At 37.8% G+C, this 14,734-nt stretch overlaps 1 protein-coding gene across 1 annotated transcript in view; it reads right to left on the bottom strand.

Annotated features, from left to right (window-relative positions):
• Window positions 1-14,734, bottom strand: part of STK3 (serine/threonine kinase 3) — a 295,337-nt gene that overhangs the window by 208,021 nt on the left and 72,582 nt on the right. The window contains exons 5-6 of the mRNA XM_023725914.1: window positions 5,055-5,219; window positions 4,397-4,564 (exon numbers count right to left, since the gene is read on the bottom strand). Coding sequence (XP_023581682.1) covers window positions 4,397-4,564; window positions 5,055-5,219 — 333 coding nt within the window. The remainder of the gene's footprint in view (window positions 1-4,396; window positions 4,565-5,054; window positions 5,220-14,734) is intronic.

Here is a 14,734-nt window from a genome sequence, read left to right as displayed (position 1 = left end):
ACTAGCACTCAAAGCCCGACTGGTATATGGTAAGTATGCACTAAATATCTGTAGAAAGAAATAAAGAAAAGGGGAAAGGAAGTAAAAGAATACAGGAAGATAATTCCAGGTACTTGTCTTCAAAAATAAAACATCATACCTAGATGACACTTAGTTTCTCTGATACAAAAGAACCAATGTAGGACAGCAGATATACTTTCCACCTGGTCCCAAAGTCAACTGCTCTGCCTTTACATCAGAATATACATGTATTCCATTTTAAAATTAATATTAAATCAAAAATATTTTAATATTCATCATTTAATTTTAGTATTTTGATAACATGGATATGTCCTACCGTAAGAATATACACATTTGCATGGCAGGTAAGTTCTAAGGGCATCTCATTACTAAAGGAGTCATCAAAAATTTTATTTTCAAAAATAATATCTAGAGAACTTAAAACACTGATTTACAACTACTGAATACTTATACAACTTCTTCAGAACACATCTACTGCATAAGCAAAATACATGTATATATAATTAAATGCAAATAAACAAATCCTTTACATCAAGACTAGCAAGTTATTTGCATATAAACAGAGAATGAAAACCATTTTGACTCAAAGACCTCTCAATGAACTGATTACAAGGGAAGAAAACAGAAAGGGCCTCAGATTGAGTGTTTTATTTCCACACAATAATGAATGTTTATTAACCTTCTTAAATAAAATATAGAAATACAGTATGCATTTTAGGAAGATCTATGTCAATGTGACTTAAGGAGACAATTGGAAGCACTTAAGTGCCAATCTTCTAGAAATTCACCTACATAAAACATGACAATCTCTGCTCAAGAATAAATTAGGAGGAATTTTAGACAGAAAAAAGGTGTTGCTCTCTCACCACCTATTTATGAATAAAGGATCCCTATAGATATTTTCAAACATGGAAATGTTATAATTATTTCATTCTCCATCACAGTGAAGACTGGGTTGCAAGTTTCTTTTAAAAAGAAGAGTCGTATCATCAGGCAACACAATGGAGAGTCCCTGATGGAGCAGGAGAAAGGCAGGGTGCAGAACTGAAATTCTAGTAAAAAGACCAGGCTTAATGGTCTGACTGAGACTGGAGGGACTCCAGAAAGCATGGGACCCAGACTCTCTGTCAACCCAGAACTAAAACAATGCCTGAGGCCAACTCTTCAAAGATTGGACTGGATTGTGGGACATAAAATGATACTCGTGAAGAGTGTGCTTCTTAGCTCAAGTAGCTACATGAGAGTAAATGGGCAGCTTGTGTCCGGAGGTGAGATGAAAAGGCAGAGAGGGTCAGGAGCTGGTTGAATGGACATGGGAAATTAGGGATGGAAAGGAGGAATGTACTGTCACAGTATAGGGAGAGCAACTGGGGTCACATAACAATGTATGTATAAGTTTTTGTATGAGAGACTAACTTGAATTGTAAACTTTCACTTAAACTACAACATTAAAATAAATAAAAGAAAATAATCAAATAAGTCATCAAAGATGTGCAAAAAAAAGTCATATCAAAACGAACAAGAAATTCAGTTTATCCCTTGCCACGAAATAAATCCAGTATATAATAGTTCCTTCTATTAGAAAATTCCCCCTTGAATATCTGTATCTCTATTCTAAATAACTCTTATTCTAGCCTCAAGAAAGGTAAGAGAAAGTATCAATCTGATAAAGTATATAAAACAAATGACATTAACACTTGCAAATGACCCAATCTCAACTACAAGTTTCCAATTAATGTAATCATTTTCATTTTCTAATTTAGTGCCATCTTTAAGTTCTTCATACCCCTCAGATTATGATACTCAAAATATATGTCCTACAAAAAGCTTGATCAGTAAAAAAAAAGTATTAATTTGTGGCTTATTTATGCAGGAGCAACACTGTTCTATGTTATTCAAGATTGATTCATCTCTTCTTGCTCCTAACTCTTGCAGGCCCAAGCAAGCAGGCCTGGAGCCTAGGAATGCTAAAAGGATGGTATCTCTGAGAAAACGACCTAGGAAATCAATTCCCAGTCTATTCAGCCTAGGAGTGTTCTGGACTACTCCTTTTATAAGCATCTAGTGGGCAGAAATGTGGACAGGGCCAGAACCCTGTGAAAATGGCCAAAGGGAACTTCAGAAGGAAGAAAAGAATCCTCACCTCAGTAAGGAAATATCAACAGTGGTGGGCAAGCACCAGGACAAGGAGGCTGGGGAGGCTTGCCCTCCACATGTTAACTGTGTCTCCCATTCTAGATAGTTATCTGTACAGTGTTGCCACTTAAAAGTTGTGTGATCTTAACAAACCACATAATCCCTCTAAATATCCATTTCGTTACCTTTAAAATGGAGATTAAAATATTTATTTTACAAAGTTGTTAAAAGTAAAAACAAAATTTTTTTTAATTAAAAAAAGATAACTTCAATATTTCAGTCACTGATCATAGCTTTGTATCCCACCAGCTTTTCATACGGAAACTACTGCTCAAGTCTGATATAACCATAGTTTCTCTGTCTGTTATTCTTTCAAGTAAAACTGATGTTCCTTGAAAAAAAGCAGCTGTTTTATTTATTTGTTATGCAAAAATGGAGAAAGATCCACATCAAATCACAAAACAGAGGACGACTACATCATTACATAACTGCCAAATTACGTCATCACATAACTGCCAAACCACTAAGATTCACAGCCCAGCCAAGCTGACATACAACCTTAGCCATCAAAGCTAACATTACTCTCACCTTGTACCTAGGCATTTCTCACTGCCAGATGCACATCGTTAATGTGCAAAATAGTTGGATAGTAGATTTTTTACTATTATCATAAATGTGAAATGTTGGATAACGAGATAGTTGGTAAGTGAGGAGAAGGTGTATATTTTTACTGTTTCATATGTGTTAACTCAAACTCTCAAGTGAGATTTTAAGATCCTTGAAGTTAGGGGCTATATTTTATAATTCTCTGCTATCTGTTAAAGAGACTAGCACAGGGTTAAATTTAATATGTTAAATTACTTGGTTGAAAAAATAAGATTTACATAAGCAGGAAGCAGAATATAAATAATGTAAGATCAGAGTTAAATATCAGCTTTGGAACTTAGCTAGGTTGCCTTGGATAATTTAGTTAAGCTCACTAACTCAAACTCAAATACACCTAGTTTGAGGGTCACCCTAGAACATTCTAACAAAAAAATACTACAGATAACAATAATCAGAGGAGAAATGAGAATCTGTGCTAATTTTATGATGACTGTGTTTTCATGTTATTTTCAAACAAACAGTAATTCATGTTATTTTTATTTTTCACTTCAGCAAGAAAAATTTATATGGACAAGGAATATGACATATGTTGTATACAAGGGAATTACTCAAAAAGTTCTCTTTCAAATTTCTCAGTAAGACAGTCAGATTTTCAAACACTTTCAATATAGTACACTGTTGTCTATGTTACTGAAATTCAACCCAAAATAGCATTGTGATATCAGATATAATTTCAATGTATTCCTCTTCAGATAATCTAAAATACTGCATTCCTTCTTCCTTTTTCTTCCTATTGATTTATTTCACACATTTCTCTAGTCCCCCTGCCACCATCTTTTCCTCCGGGCACGTACATAGATTTGCTTTGCCCTTCATTGCTGTCTTTTCTTCTTGAGGCGACTATAGCCACTAGAGGGCAATAAGTTTACGAAGATAAATGTACTTATCTATTACCAACTGAGATTCACATACCAGTAAACCTAAAAACTGTATCATCACAAACCCTAAAACATAAGCAATTCAATCTGAATATGAAATGTATATGCTTCAAACTCAAAAATTATCCTAGAGGAGTTTACAGAAATGTATACCAATATTCAAAAAAAAAGAATTCCATTATCTTGATAAGCACTAACTAAAGAAATAAGCCCAATTACCTTACAGCTAAGCAGCAAAATGAGATCAGGATTTTTTAATATCAGCCTCAGCCGAGAAAAGACAAAAGGGGCAAACAAAAACACAAAAATGTAGAATGTGCAGGGTGGGTAGAAAAGCGAGAATTGATTACCTTCAACTTCTCTACTACCACATTCAGAAAACAAGGAACTGAAGAATGCAGAGGATTTACCAACCCTTTCGTCTATTGAAAAGCAATGAAAAAATTTACAGGTGTATTTTTTGAGAGAACAACAATGATTATAGAGAGAAATATAACCTTCACTTCTTTTCTCACAATTCAGCATATTAAAGGAAGAGAAGTTAACAGTTATTGATCTTTGACAGGTAATTTTTCTACTTTTTGCAAAGAATCTAAATTCAAATGAATTTATTTAACTTCCTTTATATTGCTTACACCGACATTACAAAACTGAATACTCGTAACATCATTTTTAACACACTATAATTTTCTTACCCTCATTGGATGTATATCAGCATAAGGAGGTTTTCCTTCAGCCATTTCTATAGAAGTGATGCCAAGAGACCAGATATCTGCCACACAGTTATAGCCTATTTCTTGTATTACCTCAGGAGCCATCCAAAATGGAGTTCCTATCACAGTATTGCGTTTTGCCATTGTATCCTGCAATAGCATTACACAAACATGATTATTACAAAGATACTAAGGAAATCTGTATGCCAAAATATTCTTTATAACACATGTTAAACCCTCAAATACCACAGGTTACACTTGAAATTAATGATTTTTCCTAAAATTTCAACTGGTTATGATATGGCATATTTAGGAATTTTAAATTCTGAAATAACTGAGTCTACAACTAACTTATCTCCACAACCTTCACTGAAGTCATTAAAGATAGTACTATAACAATAAAAGCTATAAAAATCAACTAACGTAGTTTCCCATTTAAAAGATTTAAGCATAGGAATGACAAGATATATTTTCATACTGATTCAATGTCTCTTAAGCTGTAAATAATAAATAATACTCAAATTATGGCTGTTTCTCCACAAGAACAAAGACGTCATCCATTTCTTTCCCAAAAAAGGTTTACTCACAATAAAATCTGGGCAAATAAGCCAAAAAGTATTTCCAAAATTATTATACTTACTGTTAACTGACCAGCCACTCCAAAATCTGCCAATTTTGCATGTCCTTCTGTATTGAGGAGAATATTCCCAGCTTTTATATCTCTGTGTATTTTCCTCATAAAGTGCAAATATTCTAGTCCTTTCAATGTAGACTTAAGAATGGTTGCAATTTCATCTTCTGTTAACTGTAAAGTAACATTTAAAAACCAAGATTCTAATGTCATGTCAGATAAACTCTTACAAGAGAACACTGGTAACAAGTACTTTTTCTAATGACCATTAAACCTCTAAGAAAATGCTAAAGGGTAAATAACTAAGAATCTCTTTTTCCCCCTTCACAAATATTTTTTGTCACTTTACTACATGTTTTATTAATAAAATGTAATTAGATTTCTCCTTTTTTAAAATTACCAATGTCTAAATAATAGGCAAATGACATGAATAGATATTTCTCCTAAGAATATATATAAATGGCCAACACGGACCTGAAAGATGCTCAGTATAAGTCATTAACAAAAGCCAAAACTGTTGCCTTCGAGTTGATTCTGACTCATACATAAGTCAGCAGAAAAATGCAAATCAAAACCACAATGAAATACCACTTCACACTTAGTAAGACGGTTATTATCCTCCCCCCTAAAATGGAAAATAACAAGTGTTGGAGAAGATATGGAGAAACTGGAACCCTCATCCACTGCTTGTGGGAATGTAAAGTGGTGCAGCCACTGTGGCAAGTTTTGGTGGTTCCTCAAAAATTTTAAATAGAATTATCATATTACCTAGAAATTCCACTTCTAGGTATACACCCAAAAGAATTTAAAGCAGGGACAGAAAGAGACACCTTGTACACCAATGTTCACTGCAGCATTATTCACAATAGCCAAAAGATAGAAACAAACTAAATATGCATCAACAGATGAATGGATAAACAAAATGTGGTAGATCCATACAATGGAATACTATTCAGCCATAAAAAGAAATGAAGTTCTGACACAGGTACAAGATGGACAAACCTTGAAAACATTAAGCTGAGTGAAATACCAGAAGCCAGACAAAAGGACAAATATTGTACGATCCCATTATATGAAATATCTAGAACAGGCAAATGCCTAGAGAGAGAAAGCAGACTGGTGGTGACCAGGGTTGGAGAGAGGGGGAAATGGCGAGTTACTGTTTAACTGAGCTTGGGTTTGGGTTTGAGTTTCTGTTTGAGTTGATGAAAATGTTTTGGAAATAAATAGTGGTGATAGTTGTACAACATTATGAATATAATTAATGTCAATGAATTTAAAAATGGTTAAAATGGCAAATTTTGTGTTATATATATTTTACCACATAAATCATGAAACACACCAATGCCACTCATTCCCTCTGCTAGCCAGGTAACTCCTAATCCACTCAAGCCCTGGATTCTGACCCTGATAAGAACTCAGAAAAGAAATGTCAAAGAAAAACTAGAAAAAGTCTAACAAAGGCTGTGAGGGAAAGGAAAAGGGGAACAGAAAGAAGAGGAAGGCCTAGGAGGAGAAAGGAGAGAAAGCGACACATTGTATTCGTAGCAGCAGAGCCACTGCTATCTGTACCAGGCATTGTGCTAAGAGTTTTGAATGTATTATCTCATGTAATCCTTATAACCCTATAATGTAGATAATATTATTATCACCATATGACAGAAGAAGAAATTACTGCACAGAGAAGTTCAGTAACTTCATCCTGGTCACATAGAAGTAAGAAAGGGAATCAAGATGTGAACCTTATCTGATGATAATCCATGTTTTTAATAACCACTCTACTATACTGCCTCTCTTGTTCAAGTGCAACCTATGAAAGCCTCTATTTTTATTGAAAATATCCTCTTACTTTTTAAATACATTCAACTAATTTCAAATGCTCAGAATAATAAAACCCACTTCTCACTATAAGCACAACCAGCAAATGTAACCCAAAGAAATACATCAGAGAGAGGGGAAGAATCCCCATTTATACAACGAAAGAAGATACTGTTCTATATGAGAAAGAGAAAAAAAATGGAAACACTTCAAATACCCAACAGTGGGAGAATAACAAGGTAGATCATAGTACACTGATACAGTAGAAATTAAAAATATACAGACTATGCAGAAATGTGAAAATAACTACAGGAAGAAGCTTGCTTCTGCCACCACCAGCCCCAAGAAAATTCTTGGGCACAAAAGTATAGCTAAAGGCCATTCTTGATTTTCCACCCAGATCCCCAAAGAAGAACTAAGCAATATTAGTTCTTAGTTCTAATATTCTAATACTAGAGGTGAAAGATCCAGAAAGTTGAGCTAAGCAACCTTTTGTGCCTAGACCTAGGAGCAATATTCTTGACTTCATCAAGTTTTCACCATAAGAATTCTGTTTGGATCTCCTTGCTCTAAAAGGGCACTGACACCACAAAATGATTCCTGCCTCATTAAAAAACAACTCGGGGCTCCTATCCCAATCTCTGAAGTACCAACTTACCCTTGCCCTTTCCAGATTAAAAGACCCTCAGACCACTCTAAGCCATTCCTCCACATTATACTTCTCACTGATAGTCTAACAATCTTACTAAATCCACGCCAATGCAAGATACCTGATCCCAAATGCCCCATTTATTCACTCAATAAATATTTATCACACACCAACTATGTGCTGAGGATACAGGAGTGAACAAGACAGGCAGGGTCACTGCTCTCATGGACCTTATATTTTACAGGGGAAGAGATAATCTTATGATAATTTGACAGAAAACTAGGGAATAAGCTGTTATGGACTGAATTCTATCACCTAAAAATGTGTCAACTTGGCTAGGCCATGATTCCCAGTACTGTGTGACTGTCCATTATCTTGTCATCTGATGTGATTTTCCTATGTGTTGTAAATCCTACTTCTATGCTGTTAATGAGGGAGGATTAGTGGCAATTATGTTAATGGGCAGGACTCAGTCTACAAGATTAGATTATGTCTTAAACCAATCTCTTTTGAAATATAAGAGAAGCAAGCAGAGAGACATGAGGACCTCATACCACCAAGAAAGCAGCGACGGGAGAAGAGCATGTCCTTTGGACCCAGGGTTCCTGTGCTGAGAAGCTCCTAGAATGGAAGATTAATGACAAGGATCTTCCTCCAGAACCGACAGAGAAAGAGAGTCTTCCCCTGGAGCTGGCACCCTGAATACAGATTTCTAGTCTCCTAGACTAGGAGAGAATAAATTTCTCTTTGGTAAAGCCATCCACTTGTGGTATTTCTGTTATAGCACCACTAGATAACTAAGACACAAGCTTTACCACATTTCAGCTGGATGAAGAGGCTGAAGTTTAGTAAGCCAGAAGGAGACTAGTTCTATATGAAGTCCAAGAGACAAGCAAGGGGCAGTGATGTCAGGCTTTACAGGTAAGGAGTATGGATTATTTGAAGATTCTGGTACTTCAAGGAATTTGCTCTCTACCTTTCACCAAATGGCCTGACTTGACAGACCACAGAAAGCAAGTACCATACTCTTAAGGCTGAGCTATCCAATACAGTAGCCACTTACCACAGATGGCTATTAAGCACTTGAAACATGGCTAGCCCAAAATGAGATATGCTATATATGTAAAATACACTCCAGAGTTCAAGATTTAGCACCAAAAAATAATAATAATAATATAAAATACCTCATTAATAAATTTTATACTGGAGGCGAGGCCAAGATGGTGGAGCAGTCAGACGCTTCCAGTGGTCCCTCTTATAACAAACACCCAAAAAAACAAGTGAATACATTATATATGACAATCTAAGAACTCTGAACATCAATGGTAAAGTTGAGGAATTGGACTGAGTGGCAGGGGGAGAGAGAGATGGTTCAGAAGCAGCAAGGAGTTGCCAAACCTGACCCAGTGGGAGCTGGTGCCCTGTGGGCCAGATCAGCTTGTATGAGTGGTGAGGCGGGCAGTGGCGCTTAGGACGCGTTTTCCACATTGGGAGAGACGAGCGGGGGAGAGTCTGCTCAGGCCTCCAGAACCAGTGAAAAGCGGCACTTCATCAGCAAAAGATAAGTACATGTGTTTAACCTACTGTGCAGATCAAAAAACACCCAGTTTGGGAAGAACCTCTCTCCCATTTACCTGCTCCCTCCCCACTCTGCACTGGGTCCTGGGAAGGCTTCAGCAATTGCCGCTTCTCCTGGGCCAGAAGTAGAACCTGTCACACGCCCTAAGCCATTCTCCCAGCCTTGGAGAGGGAACAAATTAACAACAGTAAAAAATAATCTGTCAGCTCCCCTAAGCCAGGAACTCAGGACAGGCACACTTACTTTGCCTAGGCACAGGCAAAAAGGGTCCATGGACTTTGAATGCCTTTCACTCCTGCACAGACCTGTATGGGCCCATTTCAACAGCATAGGCCCTCATTGGCACAGTACAACAGGGTATATACCTGAAGCCTAACTTCACTGTATCAGCTATATGGTAGAGTGACAAGTTTGTGACATTTGGCACTGCTCTACCTATTAAGCAGGGTCCTCAGAACTGGTGGCTCCACCCACACCACCTAGCCAACTGCAACAGGGGTCCAAGAATAAGTGGTGCCTCCCAGTACTTACAGACAACAGCACTGAGTACCCATGGGCTGGCTGCAAAATCCACTCAACTAAGTACGCTACAGAACAGCAACATGCCTTCCTCCCAGACATTCAGGGGCAGCCATCAGCACCCTGCTTGCTCAGCACATGACCCCCTACTGCAGCCAGATACCTGTGCCTACTTCAATCACCCCTGCCCATCTAGGACTGTAGGTAAAAGGCTGCACCATACACTTGGTGACTGACTCTCTGGACACCTGAGCTGAATCCATACAAGAAAAGTAAACGGACTCCTGGGCTCACATATACCTAGTAACAGATCTAACCACCTGGTGACAGGATGTTAGAGCTTCAAAGGCGCCAATAAGCAAACTAGCTCACACAAGCAGCCTATCTGGGCATATCAAAACAAGAAGCTAAGATACAGTAAGCAAACATAAAATAAATAAATATAATAACTTATTGATGGTTCGGAGACAACAGTCAAAATCAAATCACATGAGAAGGCAGACCATGATGGCTTCAGCAAGCCACCAAAACACAGAATCAAAAAACCTTCCAGAGGAAGAGAACTTCTTGGAATTACCAAAGGTAGAACTCAAAACACTAATATACAGAACTCTTCAAGAAATCACGAAGGAGATCAGGCAAAACGCAGAACAACCCAAGGAACACACACACAAAGCAACAGAGGAACCTAAGAAGACTACAGAGATCACAATGATAAATCTAACAGGCTACGAGAATCCACACAGAGACAGCAAACAGAAATCCAGAAGAGTAACAATAAAATTTCAGAACTACATAACTCAATAGAAAGTCAAGAGCAGAACTAAGGCAATGGAAGTCAGAATTAGTGAGATTGAAGACAAAGGGCTTGACACCAACTTATTTGAGGAAAAGGCAGACAAAAGAATTTTAAAAAATGAAGAAACCCTAACAATTATGTTGGACTCTATCAAGAGGAATAACCTATGAGTGACTGCAGTACCAGAAGTGGGGAGGTGGGATAACAGAAAACACAAAGAGAATTGTTTAAGGCTTGTTGGCAGAAAACTTCCCTGATATCCTGAAACATGAGAAGGTAACTATTCAAGATGCTCACTGAACCCTACACAAGGTAGATCTCAAAAGAAAGTCACCAAGACTTATTATAATCAAAATTGCCAACACCAAAGATAAAGAGACAATTTTAAGAGCAGCTAGGGTTAAACGAAAAGCCATTGTCTTGGTCATCTAGTGCTGCTGTAACAGAAATACTGCAAGTGGATAGTTTCAACAAAGAGAAATTTATTCCCTCACAGTCTAATAAGTTGCAAGTCCAAATTCAGGGTGTCAGCTCCAAGGGAAGGCTTTCTCTGTGGGCTCTGGAGGAAAGTCCTTGTGATGCAGCAGTCTTCCCTTGGCCTGGGAGCATCAAAGCACAGGAACCTCAGGTCCAAAGGACGCATTCTGCTCCTGGCACTGCTTTCTTGGTGGTATGAGGTCCTCATGTCTCTCCGCTCACTTCTCTCTTTTATATCTCAAAAGAGATTGGCTTAAGACACTATCTAATCTTGAAGACTTCATCAGTATAACCGCCACTAACCCATCTTATTACATCACAGTGTTAGCATTTACAACACATAGGGAAATAATGATTAAATGGTAGACAATCATACAATACTGGGAATCACGACTCAGCCAAGTTAACACACCCATTATTGGGGGGACATAATTCAATCCATGACATTCTACCCTTTGACTCCCCAAAAAATCACATCTTTGCAACATGCAAAACATATTCATCTCATCATATCATAGCAAAAGTCTTAACTGTAACTCCAAAATCCAAAAATTCTCCTTTATCTGTGAATTCTAGAATACAAGTTATCTGCTTCCAAAGGTACAATGGAAGAACAGGCACAAGCTAGACATTTCCATTACAAATGGGAGAAACTGGAGGAAAAGGCGATAACAGGCACCAAGCAAGTTACCAGAACACATTACATTAGTCCTCAAAGCTTGAAAACAATCCTCTGTTTTCTGAGACAATTTACACAACAGCCCTGCCTCCAGACTCTAGGTACTGGCCACACTCTCTGGATTCTGAGTGGACACCCCTCAGCCTTGGGCTTTAGATCCACCTTCCAGGCCACTGGGATGCCAACTCTGCTCCCTTGGCTTTAGGCGCACCATTCTTCTAGTCCATCTGAGTGGCAACTCCACCCTTAGAAACACCAGAGGTCCTGACCATACTATTTGAGACTGAGGCAGCTAGGCTTTCTGTGTTCCTTGTCTCTTCAGCTTCTGCTTTCTGGTTTCATGGCCTCTCAGCTCCTTGGGCCTCATGCCTGCATCTGCCATGCAGGGGCAAATGTTACAAAGCTCTGTAGCTCCACCAATAAGTGCCTGGAGGCACCCCACTCCACCAGGAAGCCTCCTGTGCACAGGAATTCTGCTCTCTCACTCCATGGGTTGGCTCCAGTGCCCTCTGGCACCGGTCTCCTGGTTATGCTGCTGCCGGTTCTCTGCTGTTGTCGCTTCTCTACTGATGCAGGTTCTCTGCTGCTGCTGGTCCTCTGACGCTGCCACTCCTCTATCCACTCACAGTTTCAAAACCGCTTCCACATTTTAGGTATCCATTAGAGCAGTACCCCATCCCTAGTACCAAATTCTGTCTTAGTCATCTAGTGCTGCTGTAACAGAAATACCACAGGTGGATAGCTTCAACAAAGAGAAATTTATTCTCTCATAGGCTAGTACGTTAACAGTCAAAATTCAGGGTGTCAGCTGTAGGGGAAGACTGTATCTGTTGGCTCTGGAGGAAGGTCCTTGTGATGTATCAGTCTTCCCTTGGTCTGGGAGCATCTCAGTGCAGGAAACTCAGGTCTAAGGGACCCACTCTGCTCCCGGCACTGCTTTCGTGCTGGTATGAGGTCCCCATGTCTCTCCGCCCAACTCTCTCTTTTCTATCTCAAAAGAGACTGGCTTAAGAAACTACCTAATCTTATAGACCTCATCAATATAACTGCTGCTAATCCATCTTATTACATCATACTGATAGAGTTTAGAAAACACAGGGAGATCACATCCAATGATCAAATGGTAGACAATGATACAATACTGAGAATCATGCCCTCGTCCAGTTGATAAACACATTTTTGGGGGGACATAATTCCATCCATGACAGTCATCTACAAAGAAGAGTCAATAAGGCTAACCTTGGACTACTCACCAGAAACCACGCAGGCAAGAAGGCAATGGGATGGCATATATAAAGGCTTGAAGGAAAAAAATTGCCAGTCAAGAATTATATATCCAGCAAAACTGTCTCTCAAATATGATGGCAAAATCAGGGCATTTTCAGGTAAAAAGAAGTTCAGGGAATTTGCAAAAACCAAACCAAAATTACAAGAAATAGTAAAGGGACTCCTCCAGTTAGAAAATCAATAACACCAGATAACAACCCAAGACTAGAATACAGGACAGAGCAACCAGGTATCAACCCAGACAGAAAAGTAAAAAAATTAAAATCAAAGCAAAACACTGAAATAGGGAAACACAGATGTCAGTATGTAAAAGATTACAACATTAAAACAAAAAAAAGGCACTAAAGATGTAGACATAATCTTCTGTATGGAGTGCAAGTTAAGGCGATATAAAGAAATAAAAAAGTGGTTTAAACTCAGAAAAATAGGGGCAAATATTAAGGTAACCAGAAAGGAAACTAACAATCCTACACATCAAAATAAAAAATGAGCAAAACATAACGACAAGCAAATACAAAATCAACAACAATGAAAAAGATGAAAAGAAAATAAAGAAAAAGGACTCAGCACAGAAAATTAGGTCGAACAATGAAACTTTCAACAACATACAAAAGAAGACATCAAAATGACAGCACTAAACTCATACCTATCAATAATTATGCTGAATATAAATGGACTAAATGCACCAATAAAAAGACAGAGAGTGGCAGAATGGATTAAAAAAAAAAAAACACAATCCGTCTATATGCTGCCTACAAGAGACACACTGTGCCCACAGACAAGCATGTAACAAAGAACGCACAGCCCGCCTGCTCAGACATAACCAAATAAAACAAATAAGCAGGATGAAACAAACAAATCTACAATCAATAAACGAAGAAAATAAACACTGAATGCCCCAAAGACAGGAGACAATATCAAAACTTCTACAAAAACAAGACAGAATGGTTCCAATAGGCATCCAAACTAAAACATCAGATGACCATCCAGTAGAAGAAAAGGCACTAGACCTAACTGACAGGGAATTCAAATCTCTAATATTCAGAGTCATCCAAGAGTTGAAGCAAAAAAACAGAAAAAAATGAGGAAAAAATAGACAAATACATGGAAAACATAGACCAAAAATAGCAGAATTCAAGAAAATAATACAGGAACAAAATGCTAAAATAAATTCACAACTAGAAATCATACAAAAACAATTAGAAATCCAAAACATAAACAATAAGATATCAGAAATGGACAGTGTCATAGAAGGGATGAGGAGCAGGTTTGAAATGAGGAAAGACAGGATCAATGAAACTGAAGACAAACACTTGGCTACAACTCTGTTTCAGGAAAAATCAGAAAAAAGAATGAAGAAAAATGAAGAAACTGAAAATTACATGGGATACAATCAAAAGGAAAAATTTGCAAGTGATCGGGGTTCCACAACAGTGGGAGAAAACAGAAAACACAGAGAGGATCACTGAAGAACTGCTGACAGAAAACTTCCCAAGTATCATGAAAGATGAAAAGCTGACCATCTAAGAAGCTCAACAAAAGCCATATAGGATAGACCCCAAAAGAAAATCATCAAGGCATATCATAATCACACTCGCTAAAACCAAAGAAAAACAAAGAATCCTGAGAGCAACTCAAGAGAAACAAAAAGTCACATACAGAGGAGAAACAATAAGACTAAGCTCGGATTATTCAGTAGAAACCATGCAGGCAAGAAGGCAATGGGATGACATATATAAAACCTTGAAAGAAAAAAACTGCCAGCCAAGAAAAATATATCTTACAAAACTCTCATTCAAATATGATGGTGAAATTAGGTCATTTCCAGATAAACAGAAATTAAGGGACTATGTAAAAACCAAACCAAACTTACAAGACTTAT

This window comes from Trichechus manatus, unplaced genomic scaffold (genome assembly GCF_000243295.1).
Source record: "Trichechus manatus latirostris isolate Lorelei unplaced genomic scaffold, TriManLat1.0 scaffold00009, whole genome shotgun sequence".
Classification (NCBI taxonomy): Eukaryota; Metazoa; Chordata; class Mammalia; order Sirenia; family Trichechidae; genus Trichechus; species Trichechus manatus.
This window is presented reverse-complemented; position numbering and strand designations above follow the sequence as displayed.